Source organism: Anguilla rostrata, unplaced genomic scaffold (genome assembly GCF_018555375.3).
Source record: "Anguilla rostrata isolate EN2019 unplaced genomic scaffold, ASM1855537v3 scaf0662, whole genome shotgun sequence".
Lineage (NCBI taxonomy): Eukaryota > Metazoa > Chordata > Actinopteri > Anguilliformes > Anguillidae > Anguilla > Anguilla rostrata.
Window position 1 is genome coordinate 1 of NW_026986129.1, and position 17541 is coordinate 17541.

General features: G+C 45.6%; 2 protein-coding genes and 1 long non-coding RNA gene across 7 annotated transcripts; 1 reads left to right on the forward strand and 2 right to left on the reverse strand.

Annotated features, from left to right (window-relative positions):
- Positions 1-125: 125 nt before the first annotated feature.
- LOC135246660 (centrosomal protein of 83 kDa-like) lies at positions 126-7322 on the forward strand. Of its 5 annotated transcripts, XM_064320007.1 has the most exons (8): positions 565-713; positions 1245-1446; positions 2328-2477; positions 3296-3371; positions 3856-4013; positions 5306-5435; positions 6488-6698; positions 7211-7322. In XM_064320007.1, the coding sequence occupies exons 1-7, from the start codon at positions 689-691 to the stop codon at positions 6689-6691; spliced, it is 945 nt and encodes a 314-aa protein (XP_064176077.1). In that variant the 5' UTR covers positions 565-688; the 3' UTR covers positions 6692-6698; positions 7211-7322. The 5 variants fall into 5 exon arrangements, with proteins under 5 accessions (XP_064176078.1, XP_064176079.1, XP_064176077.1 ...); XM_064320008.1 differs by lacking the exons at positions 565-713; positions 7211-7322 and adding an exon at positions 126-288 and having other exon boundaries at positions 6488-7127; XM_064320009.1 differs by lacking the exons at positions 565-713; positions 7211-7322 and adding an exon at positions 341-558 and having other exon boundaries at positions 6488-7127.
- On the reverse strand, positions 2474-12158 carry LOC135246659 (plexin-C1-like). The gene is made up of 13 exons (XM_064320005.1): positions 12083-12158; positions 11601-11635; positions 11369-11464; positions 10709-10809; positions 9949-10024; positions 9461-9495; positions 9229-9324; positions 8237-8400; positions 7750-7897; positions 7193-7333; positions 6733-6807; positions 5541-5657; positions 2474-3332 (listed from the first exon to the last, which is right to left on the reverse strand). Exons 3-13 carry the CDS (start codon positions 11433-11435, stop codon positions 3285-3287), a joined length of 1068 nt encoding a protein of 355 aa, XP_064176075.1. The 5' UTR covers positions 11436-11464; positions 11601-11635; positions 12083-12158; the 3' UTR covers positions 2474-3284.
- Positions 12159-13540: 1382 nt separating this feature from the next.
- Positions 13541-17267, reverse strand: LOC135246661 (uncharacterized). Its single transcript, XR_010327839.1, has 3 exons — positions 16309-17267; positions 15584-15785; positions 13541-13678 (listed from the first exon to the last, which is right to left on the reverse strand). It is a non-coding gene; the product is annotated as an uncharacterized LOC135246661 (long non-coding RNA).
- Positions 17268-17541: the final 274 nt, after the last annotated feature.

Genomic DNA, 17541 nt, shown 5'->3' on the forward strand with positions numbered 1-17541 from the left:
TAGATAGCCTATATATGTAAGATATTCTAGTTGGCCCTAATTTTTGGCTACACATCTAACACATTATCAGCCAAAGATTATTTCCTAACAAGACCACTAGGTGACGCTTGCATTTAAAACCATGCCATTGTTACATAGTTCAAACAGGATCGTTTTTTATCGAATTTGTATTTGTCTATGGTTTGTAGTACTACCATAGAGCGTATATTTCAATTCAATGACTACAACACCACTGCAGGGTCAACTGGTACTAAAAAGGACACTGTCCTGTGAAGAACCAGCGCTTAGGTGAGGGTTATCGAGAGAATAAAGTATAAACACATATGTTCCTCTGGGAAAAAACACTGCGTGCTTGCAGATTTCTGCAGCTTTTTTGTCTTGAACTGTATTCGTTTTAGACGATTAACGTTGCTAAGTATTACTGGTGGTTTTCTATCTGGTAACTGGTAAACTGTGGTTTACGGGCGGGAGTTAAAGCGCCGTTTTTAAATATAGAGAAGTGACAGCGAAAACAACACAGATTACGTTGTCTGTGGTTTACGCTATTGGAATCTTTAAGTATGTTATTGCGTTTTGTACTCATTCGACAGCTAAGTTAGCTAGATGTCCGTATCTACCCAATGAAATAATGACATTAGTGACTTTAATATTAGCTAGTTTATTGTGCTACACAGGTTAATTCAGTTGCATGGACGACAGTGTGGGGTGGTTCGGTAAGTTAAGTTAGCTATGATAACTAGCTTTGCTTGACAATATCACGACTACGTCAGCTGAAGTTTGTGTTTTGTTGATTTGTTGAAAAGAACTAATAGATAGCTAGCTAAAACAAGTTAGCTTACAGTCAGCGTGATTTACATTTTAACAACGTGCCCCGTTTAGAGTCATTAGTCTAAGGAGTATTCGCTGGACTTTCGCATGTCAGTTACCGCTATCTAGCTAGTTAGCTAAGATGGATTAGCGAAATCTAACAGTAGCAAGCAAGCTAACGTACGCGGCACACGAAGTCTAGCTAGTCCCAAAGTATTCCCTCGGGTTGTGTATCCACAACACACTGAGAAGGAAACGCTGCAAACTTGACTGCGGGTTGTGCTTGCCATGAAGTAGCGTAAGGTTTCTAACGTTAGTCTAGCAGTTTTGCTAACCGCGTTTCCAAGTAACAAAGTATGCGATTACAGTTTTAACTGTGTCAACGTAGCGGCTACACAATCTGCTTGAGGCTTGAGCAGAAGACCATGTTTTCACAGGCGGACCGCTCCCTAGGGGCGCGATGAACCACCCCGCCATGTCACAGTCTACCCCCCTGTTCCCGAACCTCGGTGCCTTGGCTGGCACACCAGCTGCTCTGCCAGCCTCCGACATGGAGCTACAGAAGATGCTTATTGACGAGCGGATGCGATGCGAGCACCATAAGACCAACTACCAGACCCTGAAGGCCGAGCACACCAGGTGTGTACTGTGGTATGGGAATGTGAGCGAAACAGCGAATGCTCACTTTGGAACCCGTTCTCTCTGTTTCGTTTTGCTGTGATTTCTTTCTGTGAAGGCATAGAGCAGCTCAGTTTCAATTTTTGTTTCTATTTAATCTAGCTATTCTATGTAAGCAAAACTGCACAGTCTGCTGAATTTACCTTTATCAACCGGCAACATTATCAGCCTGTGCAGTTGGTATTTATGTATGTATGCATTGAAGAATCCCCTATGTGTTTTGGCTTTCAGTGGATTGGTTTCAGTGGTTGTTCGGGCTGTCTCCACCTGTAGTGTAAAGAGACTGGATGAAGTATCTTGACAGATTCAATGTGGTGGGTGTTGTGCTCCCAGCTGAGAGGTAGTGAAAGAGGGTGTAGAGGCTGAATTGGGACATAGCCATGGTGTTACAGGTACAGCCCCTCTCCTTGCCTCTGGCTTAACATTACTGGTGCAGCCCCTCTCCTTTCCTTCCCCCTGGTTTGGTATTACTGGCAACAAATGACTCTGCAGGTTTGGCTCATCCAGAGATGGCCGTTGAGCAGAGGTGCACGAGGAGGTCGAGTCACGGTTGCCATTATAAGCCTGCTGAACAATGCTACCCGACGTTTTTCCCCATTGTGTTACTGCTTTTTTTTTTTTACCTTTTAAACTCGTCATCCGGCTTTTTTGATGTATTTTACTTGTTTAATTTCCATGAGTGTTACTCAAGTAATCACTGACGAGTAGATCCCAAAGTGTTCTCTTAACTGTCTCATGCTATAGCCTCTTGTTCCATTTTGGTAAAATGAATGTAATCATTACCATGAATATTCTTAACTTAAAGAGGCCATTTTTGGTGAAACTTTGCTGTACGTGTCCAGGCTGGAGCTGGAGAACCGCATTTCCGAGCTGGAGCAGCAGAGGGCGCTGCAGGAGGCGGCGGGGAGCTCCCAGAAGGAGGAGTGGGAGGAGCGCCTCCGAGCCGCACAGCTGGGGGAGGAGACCGCCCGCAGGGAGGCGCACAGCCTGAGGTGAGCTTTCTGGCCACTTCCTCTTTTTCTCTCTCTCTCTCTCTGTCTCTCTCTCAGACCGAGTTGGGTGATGAATTTGCAACTGATGTCCACTTTCTCACTGCTTCACAAATAGCTGCCGCCAACCAGTCATATTGCAACAAGCCTGTCCCGCAGAAGGGAACTGAGGCCCCATTTTACTCTTGGTCGGTACACCGATTCTCGAGCATCCGGATTATGTCCAGACTGGGACTATCCACATAAAAACGAGTGTGTAAACTGCACCCAAGATGCATCAGGAACAGATTCCATTCCGATCGCCGAAACCGTTTCAGGAGGTGGTGCGAGACTCATTTGAGACGGATACGAGTCTGAATGCACCTGCCTCTCTGAGATGCACAGGACAACCGATAGGCCCATAATGTCACCTGTTGTAACCAGCCCCCAATGAGAGGCGCAACAAAACGGGTAGTGAGTTGTCAGGGTTTCACGTTTTAGGCAACAAGTAGCGTTCGCCTTTCAATGCGGCTACCATGTGACTCTTGAGCTGCATCTGACTGTGCCCAGTGTAAATGCAGTGTGGTTAAGTCTGGATACAGTCTAGAAGCGAGTTGCAGGAAACGATTCATTTGTGGCCTCTGAAACAAAAAAGAAAATTTATTGTCTTGATCATGAATATGATATGCAAGTTTCTGATTGGTTGCGGAGATGTCGTGAACAGTTATGTGCGAGTAGGATGCCTTGTGCTGTCTGATGCGCAGTTCGAGGCCTGTTCTGAGAAAGGGCTTTTGCTGTCTGGCAAGTGAGCGTTGCTCAGCAACTGTGATGTCACTCCGCAGGGTCGAAGTTCAGCAGCAGGGGCTGCAGCAGGATGAGCTGACGCGAGAGAAACAGGAGAATGAAGAACTCAGACTGGTAAGCAGGCGCTAGGTCAACCACTGAAACTGGCTCATTTCATAACATTGCAGCTCCATGTAACTAGGTTAACCGCTGTGCATGATGCATACCCACTGCTGCTGCTCACAGACCCGGCTAATGCAGAATATTTTGACTGTCAATCACATACCTCACATAGAACACACTGACAGTGGTCTTTCAAACACCGCACATAGAACACACTGACAGTGGTCTTTCACACACCGCACATAGAACACACTGACAGTGGTCTTTCAAACACAGGTAGAATCCAGGCTGACAGCTGTCGCTCACCATATTGAATCCATACTGTTGGGTGTCAGTCACCTGCCAGACAGTTGTTCTCAAAAGAGGAATCTGTAAAGCGTGTAAAAATACATGCACGTAAACCTGGAAGTGGACAACGGTCTGCGTCTTTCAGAAAGAGCGCGGGTAGCCTCTCTCTGCGCGCGTCTGTCTGACTGCTGCCACGGTAACCCCTCAGAGAAACCAGGAGATGAGCGTGCAGCTGGGCACGCTGGGCCGCTCGGAGGCGGAGCTGCTGGAGGCCAATCACAGGCTGCGCGAGATGCTGGACCGACTGAAGGAGGAGCTGAGGACCGCTCGCAGCCAGGCCGAGAAGGCCCAGCACGAAGCAGAGAGGTAGGCCCCAAACGCACAGCCAGGCCCAGCACAAAGCAGAGAGGTAGGCCCCACACACGCACAGCCAGGCCCAGCACAAAGCAGAGAGGTCGGCCCCACACACGCACAGCCAGGCCCAGCACGAAGCAGAGAGGTAGGCCCCAAACGCACAGCCAGGCCCAGCACGAAGCAGAGAGCCAGGCCCCACACACGCACAGCCAGGCCCAGCACGAAGCAGAGAGGTAGGCCCCGCACACGCACAGCCAGGCCCAGCACGAAGCAGAGAGGTAGGCCCCAAACGTGCAGCCAGGCCCCCAAGGCCCTGCAAGAAGCAGAGAGGTAGGCCCCACACACGCACAGCCAGGCCCAGCACAAAGCAGAGAGGTAGGCCCCACACACGCAGCCAGGCCCACAAGGCCCCACTGCCTGCAACTCTGCAAAAAAAAAAAAAAGCAAAAAAAAAAAAGTCCATCTCAACAAGTGTCTTAGGCTTATCTTTAGACTTGAAATCTTATTTATAATACTTTTTCTAGTGAAGACGAAAATATTGCGGTGAGGCAGTTTGACTCATTTCAAGATTTACCAGTTGGATAACTCAAGTTCATATTTTCTTCCTGAAAGAGAAAGTAAGCGTTTGTCTCATTACGGGACTGAAACGCTTGTGAAGACAGCCCCGTGCGTCTTCTTGTGAAGCGTGTAGGCCCAACTTCTGAGAAGTCAGACCCAGTCTCCCGTCAGCGTGACTTTGTCGAATTTGCATTCGGGGGGTCCCGCCGGGATGTAGAGGGCGACTGACCTTCGCTCTTTAAGTGGGCGTGTCTGTTTCTCGCGGGTCCCAGCGGCTCCGCCCGCGGCGTGAGGCTCGCGCGACAGACAAGCGAAACCGAAGCGTCTTCAGCCGCACGAGCGTCTCCAACGCCGTCTTTTAGAGGAGTGCGTCATCGTGGTCGTTTCTGAAACGAATTGTTACCGAGCGGGAAGACGTGTCATTTATGAGGAGTCTTTTAGAAATGGCATTTTCTGCAGGCTTGAAGACCCTCGTGTGCCTGGACAGAATTTGATTAGGAGGGTTATACTTTTCAGTTTAGTTCAGCGCACCACTCTGTTAAACTTCCTTCCACACTGCACAAAAAAATTATTTTGTTTGTGTGTCCTTGCTCCCTTGAGGGTCGCTGTGTTGTGTCCATCTGTGACACTTCATTTGCTGTCTGTCTGTGTTGGTCTGTCTGTATGTCCATGTTTGTCTGCCTGTCTATCACTCTGTCTGTCGCTCTGTCTCCCCTGCCCTGCATCCACTCTGGCTCCCCCCTCAGGGCGCTGGAGGAACAGCGTGTGGAGTGGCTGGAGGAGAAGCACAAGCTGCAGGAGAGGGACACTGAGCTGCAGGAGAAGTACAGCCAGGCCAAGGAGCGGCTGCAAAGAGCTGCGCTGGCGCAGAAGAATGTAGCGGAGCCCGAAACGCCTGCGCAGCCACTGCTCATACCGCCACGCACCGCACTGCCACACACCACCATGTACTGCTGAGAACTGCCAAGCACTGCCACATACCGCCATGTACTGCCAAGCACTGCGACACACTGCCACACACCGCCATGTACTGACAGTATGCTGCAGCTTCTCCTTCAGCTCACTGGAAGCCCCATTCTGTACCAGCTTCTCCTCTACCTGTGGATGTAATAGATGACACGAGTCACCAAAGATTACTGTGTCTTTCTGCAGTGGATGAACAATCTTCCTGTCATCGAAAAGTCTGACATTTTCCTTCAGTCTGTGTAAAACAGTAACAAATGCCTTTCTATCTAAAAAAGGACTGAGCCAGACAAAGCTCTCAGCCTTGCCCTAGTGAGGCTCAAGGTCTCCAGTGACAGGGTATGCTCACACAGAGCTCCAAATGCATTATCACATTGATACATTTTGTCTGGCCTTGGTATGCTCGTCTGACCACACACATTGTTTCAGGCTTCTGATTGGCTGATATGTACCCATGGAATTCTGACAATTCAAATAGCAACAGTCTACTTTCTGATTCTTCCCATTATTAGGTGTTTGATTCTATTATTATCATGCAAGGCAGCTGCCACAAATTGCCATGTTCCGCAAGAGTGAGGCTGTGATGTATAACTGCCAGGCTGAATTAATGAATTAATAATGGCCTGCATTTATATAGCACTTTTCTCACACACAAAGTGTGTTACAGTGCTACCACCAATGTGTAGCACCCACCTAGGTGATGCATGGTAGCCGTATTTGCACCAGTACTACAAGTAATTATTCATGACTGTTATACTATGTTAGTAATTGAATATTGTGATATCTATTGAACTATTAAAAAACTGAACAGAGACAATGAAATCATGACTGCTCTGTTCGGGAAATGTGCACAGCATTTGCAACAGCCCTCAGCCCTCAAAGCAGAAAAAAAAACGCTTGCGACATTTCCACGAGAGTGGAAAGTGGAAAGTACCGAACGCAGAATTTTTCTTCCTTCCAAATAGAAGCCCTCTGATGACTTGTTCTCGCCAGAGAAGAGTGAACTCGGGAGTCAGACCGCTGCTTCTGCGACAGGCGTGTGCTCTGACTCCTGGAGAATAACGCAACGGACGATGCAACCGTTTTCACCCCGACGGCGTGGGCAGTTACCATCGCGTGAAACGCGCGACGATGTTTATTCTACAAATGGACAGGAATGGTCTGGGTGAACATGAGGTCGGTCCTTCTGAATCACAAAACGAAAGCCTACCGCGTTGAAGTTCTGCTGCAAGTACTTGTAGATTTCTTGCAGTGCGGCCGTTTCGTTGAATTCATTTTCGTGTTTCTGAAAAAAGCAAAGCAAACGGTTAGCAGGAAAAAAGCTCTCACCACCTACAGTATCTCTTACTGTCCCGTTATCTTGATGTCAAATTCATGTTCACGCTGCCAACCAGACCTGGGTCAAATACGTATTTGTTTTGGATTCAAATTCTTTTCTGTGCTCTATTGATCTTGCCTGGTGTAACTGAACCTGCCAACATGACCAGGGTTTACACTTTTTCTGGTGTATTTAATTGGTTCCAATACACCAGACAAGATCAGTAAAGCATAGAAAAGTATTTGAATCCAAAACAAATGCGCATTTGACCCAGGTCTGCTCCCAACCACACACATAGATTACGACAGTTCTTCAATAAGCAGGCGAGAATCGGTCAGTCTGTCAACTTTACCTCTGATTTTTCTTGCAGGAAAGCCTTGAAATCTTCGCTGGAAAACCCAGGCAGATCTCCCACTTGCTTGTAGTAGGCCTTCACCTCCAGCTTGTACTGGGGGATGTCTTTGGCATAGAGGAGTTTGTTGGTGGGAGAATGCTGGAAGTGACGCGTTGAAATCTTCGGTTAGTATAGCTTATTGGAAATTTAAAGAGTATGTTGTAAGGCTTGTAACAGAAATCCCCTTTTAAAAAATTTTTTTAAGCAGGATCTTCACCTCTCAGTTTCTGTATCAGCCACCAATTAGACTGGATGTCATTTATTTCACCTCAGGGAGGATTTACTGAAACTGACTGATCTGATTTGGCTTTTTAATGTTCTGTGAACTGGTGATATCCCACTGCCTCCGGTTTCTTCAGAGAAATGTCTAAATTTCTAATTGGATCCTGTGACTGGACAGGCCCATTTATTAAGTAATCTTACAGTAGGACTGGCCCAGTTTCACCCCATGATAAATACATGTGTCCTAGCGGAATGATTTTTGTGACAGGGGCTTCACGTCCGGTACGGGTTACCTTGTCCAGCTGCTGCTCGACCAATGAGAAGGAGTCCATGAAGGCCTGGGCAATGACGGACAGACAGCTGTCCAGAAGTGGCGTCTTCTCCATGTCGAACACAAACTGGGGGTTCTTCAGAATGTTCACCCAGAAGCGCAGGGGCAGGCTGGGAAGGTGGAGGACCCCAGGGAGGATGAGAGATAGGAGAGCAAACTTCACTTATCTGTACTTTTATGTTCACAACATACCCTTGGGTACTTAACCCAAATTGCTTCAATATCTCCACCTGAATAATATGGATATTATGTAAATATGCAGAAGCTATGCACAGGTTGCTCAGGATAAGAGTGCCCGCTAAATACCTGTAATGCAGTCATATAAACGTAATATTATTATTATTATTATTATTATTATTATTATTATTGCTATGCACATTAGAGCCTGAAACTGATGTTGTGAGTGAGTATGGCTCGCAGTGGGGACTGAGAAAAGCGACGTCAGGCACCTGTTGGTTTTCCAGATGTGGAGCACATCCGGGTCGCTGATTTTCTTGCTCTCTCCCTGGGCGTCCAGGAAGTCGAAGAAGTACTTGACTGCGGGCGGGACTCTGCTGTTGGCGGTGCCCCAAATCGACCCGAACAGCTTCTCCACGTAGGAGTGCACGGCCACCTGAGGAGTGAGGCATGAGACGTTACGAGGGGTATGAGGGATCTTTCGGAGGAGACGTAACGTTAAACCGAGTTCCGGCCTCAACTGTGGTCACTAAAGATCCCGTGACACTCGTCGCAAAAGAGTAGGGGGTTCCCCGGTGTCCTGGCCAAATCCCAGGTCTTGCTCTCGCAGACTTGCCACCAAAATCATCCCCTGATTTAATTGGCTAAAAAATGTTCTCTCCCTCTCCACCTTCGCTAATGTGTGGTGAGCTTTCTGGCGCACCCGGGTGGGTGCTACACATTGGTGGTGGGTGAGGTGAGTTCTCCCTCATCGCCGTGAAGCACTTTGAGCGTTCGGAAGTTCAGAAAAGCGCTATACAAATACAATGAATTAATTAATTGAGGTAACCATGGAGATTCTCAGTGGGAGCTTTGAAAGCGACTTCATAACTCCATCACACGTTCACCAACTGCCTACAAGTGCTCTCACTTTATCAAAATAAAAAGGAGAGGACTGCAAGAAAAAAAGATTTTATTTTATATATATTTTTTTGTCTTTCTCTTGCTTTGTATTTCCCTTTCCCTCTCATTCACACACACACGCACGCACACACAAATTTGTTGGTTGTAGTCTCCACAAGTTACGGCTCATGCAAACCTTTGTGGACAGAAGTTTTAAGCGTCAGTACTTTTGTGGACAGCAGTTCTAAGCGTCTGTACCTGTATGGATAGCAGTTCTAAGCGTCTGTACCTGTGTGGACAGCAGTTCTAAGCGTCTGTACCTGTGTGGACAGCAGTTTTAGGTGTCTGTACTTTTGTGGACAGTAGGTCTAAGCGTCTGTACCTTGGTGGAGAGCAGTTTTGTCAGATAGATCTCTTTGAGCTTCAGCTTCTTCCTCTCTGGATTCCATCCCTGGGCACAATCAATATCAGGATCGATCTGTGACAGAACGCATCAAGGAACAAAGATCAGCTGCCGCCCCACCTACTGAAGAACCGTTTCCAAAGCCATTTTCATTTCTTGTTGATTAATTACATTATGAAAAAAAACTAGAGAGAGTCATGGTGCAGCTTACCAAGTGGAAGTACTTGATGGAGTAGTTCTTATCATCTGCAACACACAAAACACCGCACATGGTTTAGGATTACTTTTCCCTCCGAGACGCACAGGGTGTTGAAATGACACAGTCTGCAACTGCCGGACCGCTGCAAATGTTCCAAACCAATTTTTTCCCGGCGCGTGGACACAGACATTTAACGCACGGCACTCCTGAGGGAAAACATTTAATGAGCGCAGCTCCTGGGGGAAGAGAAACGGAGAGCGTGTGCTTCCCTCGAGGAGGCAGCGGAAGAAGAACGCGCTCACTGAATGTGAGAAGCTTCGCCCGTAGAGGCACGCACCAAGAGGCCGTTTGTTTGAACGAGACCCTTGATGCCTCTTACGATGCATCGGAGTGCAAGGAGAAACACACTGCAACCCCTACTCCCCCCCCCCCCCCCTCACTCACCCTATGGAAAAAAGAAACCTTGTGTTTGTGATGTCTGTGAAGAGGCCATGACTCACCCTTCAAACTGACTTGTGTGCTCAAAGGGGCGTGGGCTTGTTTTGTGATGACTTTGACAGAGGCTCCATCGGGAATCTGCAAAACAGACCAGCAGTATGGAAACATAGATCTTCCAAGTAATCGGCCAGGCAATCAACCAGTCAATCAGTCAAACAATCAACCAAGCCATCCCTCAATGCATCCATCTGTATCTCTGCTTCTTGGACATAGAGTTCTTTGGAAAAGGCTATTGGAAAAGGAGAGTAAAAAGTACAGGGATACTTTGGATTGAGGTTTAATATAAGTATAAGTATAATGTGGTTTAAAGTTTTAATCTAATCCTGGTCCTATCCTTATCTAGTCCTGCCCTTACTTGGTCTTGGGACATGAACATTTCGGTTAAAAGTCAGGCCTTTGAAAGGATCCAATATCTAGGCTAGAAATCACACTGTGGTGGTGTGTGTGTGTGTGTGGGGGGGGGGGTGCTCCTTGAATGGATTTTGAACCAGCAGAAAGCACTGTACAGCACGTGAAGCTTCTGCAATGTTTCTGAAGGCTAAGTTCAGCAAGTAGCTACAGTAACATTTTTTAACGAAAGTGCAAAAAAGGATTTTGACATTGTTAACAGCGTAACAGACAGAACACTCCTTCCGCTTTTGTTGCTGCACTTGAACATGTGTGAAATTAGGTCATAAAACCACTGTCGTTGAGAAGAGAAGAGAACACAGAAGGCCTTATTTGGCCGGGTTGGGTTGGGTTGGCTTGCACGATCTCCTTCACCTTGTAGTGCCTGAGGGTGTTGAGCAAGGTCACGGAACCCATGACCTCTGAAGTCTGATCCACTTCCTGTAGCAAGACAGACTGGCCTCCTTTCTCATATGCTGAAATGAGAACGAAGAGAAGAGTTTAGGGAACCAATAGATGTCTGGTCTTTTGCTTTCACCACATTTCTGTACCGAAGTAGCAACATGAGAGTGGGAATATTGTCTTTTAACAGGGGAAGTAACAAGTTGTGGACAGCGCGCCAGACAACCGCCTGACTGTGTAAGCACACAGTTCCTGCATTATTGAACAAATCAGACCCTTTTGCTTGTGTGAAGCTCAGAAGATGTTAAGACCAGTGGCGGTGGCACGTTGTAGCACTGTGGGCCTAGATAGATTTTATTTTATTTATTTTTTTTTGTCTTTCTCTTGCTTTGTATTTCCCTTTCCCTCTCATTCACACACACACACGCACACACAAATTTGTAGGTTGTAGTCTCCACAAGTTACGGCTCATGCAAACCTTTGTGGACAGAAGTTTTAAGCGTCAGTACTTTTGTGGACAGCAGTTCTAAGCGTCTGTACCTGTATGGACAGCAGTTCTAAGCGTCTGTACCTGTGTGGACAGCAGTTTTAGGTGTCTGTACTTTTGTGGACAGTAGGTCTAAGCGTCTGTACCTTGGTGGAGAGCAGTTTTGTCAGATAGATCTCTTTGAGCTTCAGCTACTTCCTCTCTGGATTCCATCCCTGGGCACAATCAATATCAGGATCGATCTGTGACAGAACGCATCAAGGAACAAAGATCAGCTGCCGCCCCACCTACTGAAGAACCGTTTCCAAAGCCATTTTCATTTCTTGTTGATTAATTATATTATGAAAAAAAACTAGAGAGAGTCATGGTGCAGCTTACCAAGTGGAAGTACTTGATGGAGTAGTTCTTATCATCTGCAACACACAAAACACCGCACATGGTTTAGGATTACTTTTCCCTCCGAGACTCACAGGGTGGTGAAATGACACAGTCTGCAACTGCCGGACCGCTGCAAATGTTCCAAACCAATTTTTTCCCGGCGCGTGGACACAGACATTTAACGCACGGCACTCCTGAGGGAAAACATTTAATGAGTGTAGCTCCTGGGAGAAGAGAAACGGAGAGCGTGTGCTTCCCTCGAGGAGGCAGCGGAAGAAGAACGCGCTCACTGAATGTGAGAAGCTTCGCCCGTAGAGGCACGCACCAAGAGGCCGTTTGTTTGAACGAGACCCTTGACGCCTCTTACGATGCATCGGAGTGCAAGGAGAAACACGCTGCAACCCCTACCCCCCCACCCTCACTCACCCTATGGAAAAAAGAAACCTTGTGTTTGTGATGTCTGTGAAGAGGCCACGACTCACCCTTCAAACTGACTTGTGTGCACAAAGGGGCGTGGGCTTGTTTTGTGATGACTTTGACAGAGGCTCCATCGGGAATCTGCAAAACAGACCAGCAGTATGGAAACATAGATCTTCCAAGTAATCGGCCAGGCAATCAACCAGTCAATCAGTCAAACAATCAACCAAGCCATCCCTCAATGCATCCATCTGTATCTCTGCTTCTTGGACATAGAGTTCTTTGGAAAAGTCTATTGGAAAAGGAGAGTAAAAAGTACAGTGATGCTTTGGATTGAGGTTTAATATAAGTATAAGTATAATGTGGTTTAAAGTTTTAATCTAATCCTGGTCCTATCCTTATCTAGTCCTGCCCTTACTTGGTCTTGGGACATGAACATTTCGGTTAAAAGTCAGGCCTTTGAAAGGATCCAATATCTAGGCTAGAAATCACACTGTGGTGGTGTGTGTGTGTGTGTGGGGGGGGGGGGGGGGGGTGCTCCTTGAATGGATTTTGAACCAGCAGAAAGCACTGTACAGCACGTGAAGCTTCTGCAATGTTTCTGAAGGCTAAGTTCAGCAAGTAGCTACAGTAACATTTTTTAACGAAAGTGCAAAAAAGGATTTTGACATTGTTAACAGCGTAACAGACAGAACACTCCTTCTGCTTTTGTTGCTGCACTTGAACATGTGTGAAATTAGGTCATAAAACCACTGTCGTCGAGAAGAGAAGAGAACACAGAAGGCCTTATTTGGCCTGGTTGGGTTGGGTTGGCTTGCACGATCTCCTTCACCTGGTAGTGCCTGAGGGTGTTGAGCATGGTCACGGAACCCATGACCTCTGAAGTCTGATCCACTTCCTGTAGCAAGACAGACTGGCCTCCTTTCTCATATGCTGAAATGAGAACGAAGAGAAGAGTTTAGGGAACCAATAGATGTCTGGTCTTTTGCTTTCACCACATTTCTGTACCGAAGTAGCAACAAGAGAGCGGGAATATTGTCTTTTAACAGGGGAAGTAATAAGTGGACAGCGCGCCAGACAACTGCCTGACTGTGTAAGCACACAGTTCCTGCATTATTGAACAAATCAGACCCTTTTGCTTGTGTGAAGCTCAGAAGATGTTAAGACCAGTGGCGGTGGCACGTTGTAGCACTGTGGGCCTAGGCAACCCAATTATATCACTGGCCCAAAATACTGATCCAGTGTAGTATTGCTAATGTGGAAAAGCAACTGTAACTGTGACGTGAATATTACTCTAACTTTGTGAAGTCGGCCTAATGACTGCACACTGTTTATGAAATATGATGTTATTACTTCAACGCAACCAGTGTATTGTCCTGTTTAAGTGAATGCGACACTATCTCAATCTTAAATAATCTGGCCCACTCACTATTACCTGGACCCACCCACTAATTAAATCCAGCAGGCGAAGTTTCAGAAAGGGCATGCTCACCAATGTCAATGTCTGGGAGCTTCCCACTGTAGGGGAAGCCAAACTTGCTCTTGAAGGCCCCTAGAATTTTCTCCTTCGCCTGCTCCACCGTGTCACAATCCAGCACGCTGACCTCCAGGGGGGAGCTGCCCTCCCCCACCAACACCACTTCGAAGGACACATTCAACTTCTGTAGGGTCACAAGGGCAATGGCCAGGAAATGACACAGTGACATCACAGCAACAAACCGCAAGCAGCAAACTTGAAGGTTCTGCGACAGGCTTTTTATATATAGCAGATAGACTATATGTCCAAAAGTATCTGGACACCCCTTGGTCTGAGGCGGTTTGTAAGGTTTTGGGCCCCTTACTTCCAGTGAAGGCAAATCTTAATGCAGTGACATTCTGGACGATTCTGTGCTTCCAACTGGCAACAGTTTGGGGAAGGTCCTTTCCTGATTCAGCATGGCAAGGCCCCCATGCACACAGTGAGGTCCATATAAAAATGGTTTTGTTGCGATCAATGTGTGGAAGAGCTTGACTGGCATGCACAGAGTCCTGACCTCAACCCCATCCAAAACCATTGGGCTCAATTATAAAGCAAACTGCGAGCCAGGCCTAATCGCCCAACCAGCACCCGGCCTCACTAATGCTCTTCTGGCTGAGTGGAAGCAAATCCCTGCAGCAATGCTCCGACATCTACTGTAAAGCCATCCCAGAAAGCTGTTGTAACAGCAAAGGGTGGACCAACTCCATATTAACACCCATAATTTTGGATGAGATCTTGTCTGTCCGTATGTCAGGTGCCCACATACGTTTGGCCATGTAGCGTATATTTGCACAGAGATGTCTGGGGTCCAGGCCCTGGTCTGAATTCAGTCATATTTTCTCCCTGGTATTTAACATATTCATCTCGTACAGTGGTAAAAACAACTGCATTACCAGAATAGGCAAAATGTACTGGCATTACTGTGCACAGGATATGATCAGTTCCCTTTTTTGAGAACTCGTGCGTACTTGGTATCGCCCTCGTTCAGCCGAGGACTAAAAACGAAACATAAGATGTTCACGATTTCCAGCGACAAAGACAATTTTGCAGTGTGACTGCATGCAGAAAAGAACTTCTCCAGAACCTTCTTTTAAAAAAATTTTTTTTTTTTTACTTTTCAAGACAAAGATTTGCTTTAATCTGCCGAATAAACTTGTGTTTACTTAAAACCAGATCACAATATAAGAATAAAATCCATATCCGCATTGGGCAGTAGCCACATAAGGGGACAGCATATGCCATTGAGCTGGTGAGTCATTTTGTAACAAAAGTTAAGCACACAAGGCTACAGGGTTAGTTGTCTGTGCTCATCGTAAGGAAGTGAAAGGAGAGTGATGGTGAGTTTATTGCAGTGAAATGCTTTCATTCCCCAGATTAATTAAGCGTGCTCAAAGGAAAAACCTGAGGTCTACAGTTTTGACACAAAGACAGTTAATCCAGGAGGAAAGGGGCATTTTAATATGGTGTTCACCTGTACCAGTATACATTATTGTGTCTTATTTCAATGATGTAGTAAAGGTGTTCAAAACTGACTGTGTCTCTTCATTTAAAAAAAGTTTCATAATGATTCTCTTATTTCTGACAATTATTCAAAAGAGCCCAGCCTAATTATATAGTATATGTAATAGACAGGGTGCTGATTCATTACCCGTTAGGATAATGAATGAATATGTATTGTGGCCGCATTCTAAAGAATATTACACGTTTTGGGAAACGCATAGATAGCCTATAAATCTAAGATATTCTAGTTGGCCCTAATTTTTGCCTACACATCTAACCAGAGACTGTAAAAAATATGGACAAAGCTACTGTGACGTCACCCATTGCCTCTCCGTGGGTCTGTAAAACCTGCTTCGCACTCTGCTGAATTCTCCATTGCTCTTCTGTACCACTGGGTCAAATGTGACCTGGAGCAGTATCTGTGTACCCAAATGAAGTACTATACGTTCATATCTACGCTGTTGAGAATGCCATCAAGTTTCATGCTGAAAAGTGTATGGCGAGCATTCGCTCTGTTTCGCTCACATTCCCATACCACAGTACACACCTGGTGTGTTCGGCCTTCAGGGTCTGGTAGTTGGTCTTATGGTGCTCGCATCGCATCCGCTCGTCAATAAGCATCTTCTGTAGCTCCATGTCGGAGGCTGACAGAGCAGCTGGTGTGCCAGCCAAGGCACTGAGGTTCGGGAACAGGGGAGTAGACTGTGACATGGCGGGGTGGTTCATCGCGCCCCTAAGGAGCGGTCCGCCTGTGAAAACATGGTATTCTGCTCAAGCCTCAAGCAGATTGTGTAGCCGCTACGTTGACACAGTTGAAACTGTAATCGCATACTTTGTTACTTGGAAACGCGGTTAGCAAAACTGCTAGACTAACGTTAGAAACCTTACGCTACATCATGGCGAGAACAACCCGCAGTCAAGTTTGCAGCGTTTCCTTCTCAGTGTGTTGTGGATACACAACCCGAGGGAATACTTTGGGACTAGCTAGACTTCGTGAGCCGCTTACGTTAGCTTGCTTGCTAACGTTAGATTTCGCTAATCCTTTTTAGCTAACTAGCTAGATAGCGGTAACTGACATGCGAACGTCCAGCGAATACTGCTTAGACGAATGACTCTAAACGGGGCACGTTGTTAAAATGTAAATCACGCTGACGGTAAGCTAACTTGCTTTAGCTAGCTATCTAATAGTTCCTTTCAACAAAACACAAACTTCAGCTGACGTAGTCGAGATATTGTCAAGCAAAGCTAGTTATCATAGCTAAGTGAATTTACCGAACCACCCCACACAGTCGTCCATGCAACTGAATTAACCTGTGTAGCACAATAAACTAGCTATTATTAAAGTCACTAATGTCATTATTTCATTGGGTGGATACGGACATCTAGCTAACTTAGCTGTCGAAAGAGTACAAAACGCAATAACATACTTAAAGATTCCAATAGCGTAAACCACAAACAACGTAATCTGTGTTGTTTTCGCTGTCACTTCTCCATATTTAAAAACGGCGCTTTAACTCCCGCCCGTAAACCACAATTTACCAGTTACCAGATAGAAAACCACCAGTAATACTTAGCAACGTTAATCGTCTAAAACGAATACAGTTCAAGACAAAAAAGCTGCAGAAATCTGCAAGCACGCTGTGTTTTTTCCCAGAGGAACATGTGTTTATACTTTATTCTCTCGATAACCCTCACCTAAGCGCTAGTTCTTCACAGGACAGTGTCCTTTTTAGTACGAGCTGACCCTGCTGTGGTGTTGTAGTCACTAATTGAAATATACGCTCTATGGTAGTACTACAAACCATAGACAAATACAAATTCGATAAAAAACGATCGTGCTTGAACTATGTAACAATGGCATGGTTTTAAATGCAAGCGTCACTTAGTGGTCTTGTTAGGAAATAATCTTTGGCTGATAATGTGTTAGATGTGTATGGGCAAAAATTAAGGCCAACTAGAATGTCTTACATTTATAGACTATCTATGCGTTTCCCAAAACGTGTAAAATTCTTTAGAATGCGGCCACAATACATATTCATTCATAATCCTAACGGGTAATGAATCATTTATCAAAATGTCATTGCAATGAAAATGTGTTTTAAAAAATTGAAATAATGGTGCTGATTAGAGTAAGGAGCAAAAGTTTCTGTCCAGAATCCACATATCAGTATTCAACCCTGGATAAAAAGTTAAACTTTATTCTTTATCAATATTTGCATATTTGCTTCAAAAAGGTAAATATTTCATTAAAGATAGAATTTGCAACAAAAAAAAAAATTAAATACCGGAATTATATAAATTTAAAATTTAATTACGTATTTAAAAACACAAAAAAAATGTGAAAAAAAAAGTTACGTAGAAAACAAAGTAAAAAAAACAGATTAAAAATGTCAGATTTGATCAAAAGAATATTTAAAAAACATTTTCAAGGAAAGTAAACGAGTAGGTTCTGTGTATTCTTCATGAGGACGGGGAACAGAAGGTCCCCATGAAGCCCCGGGGATT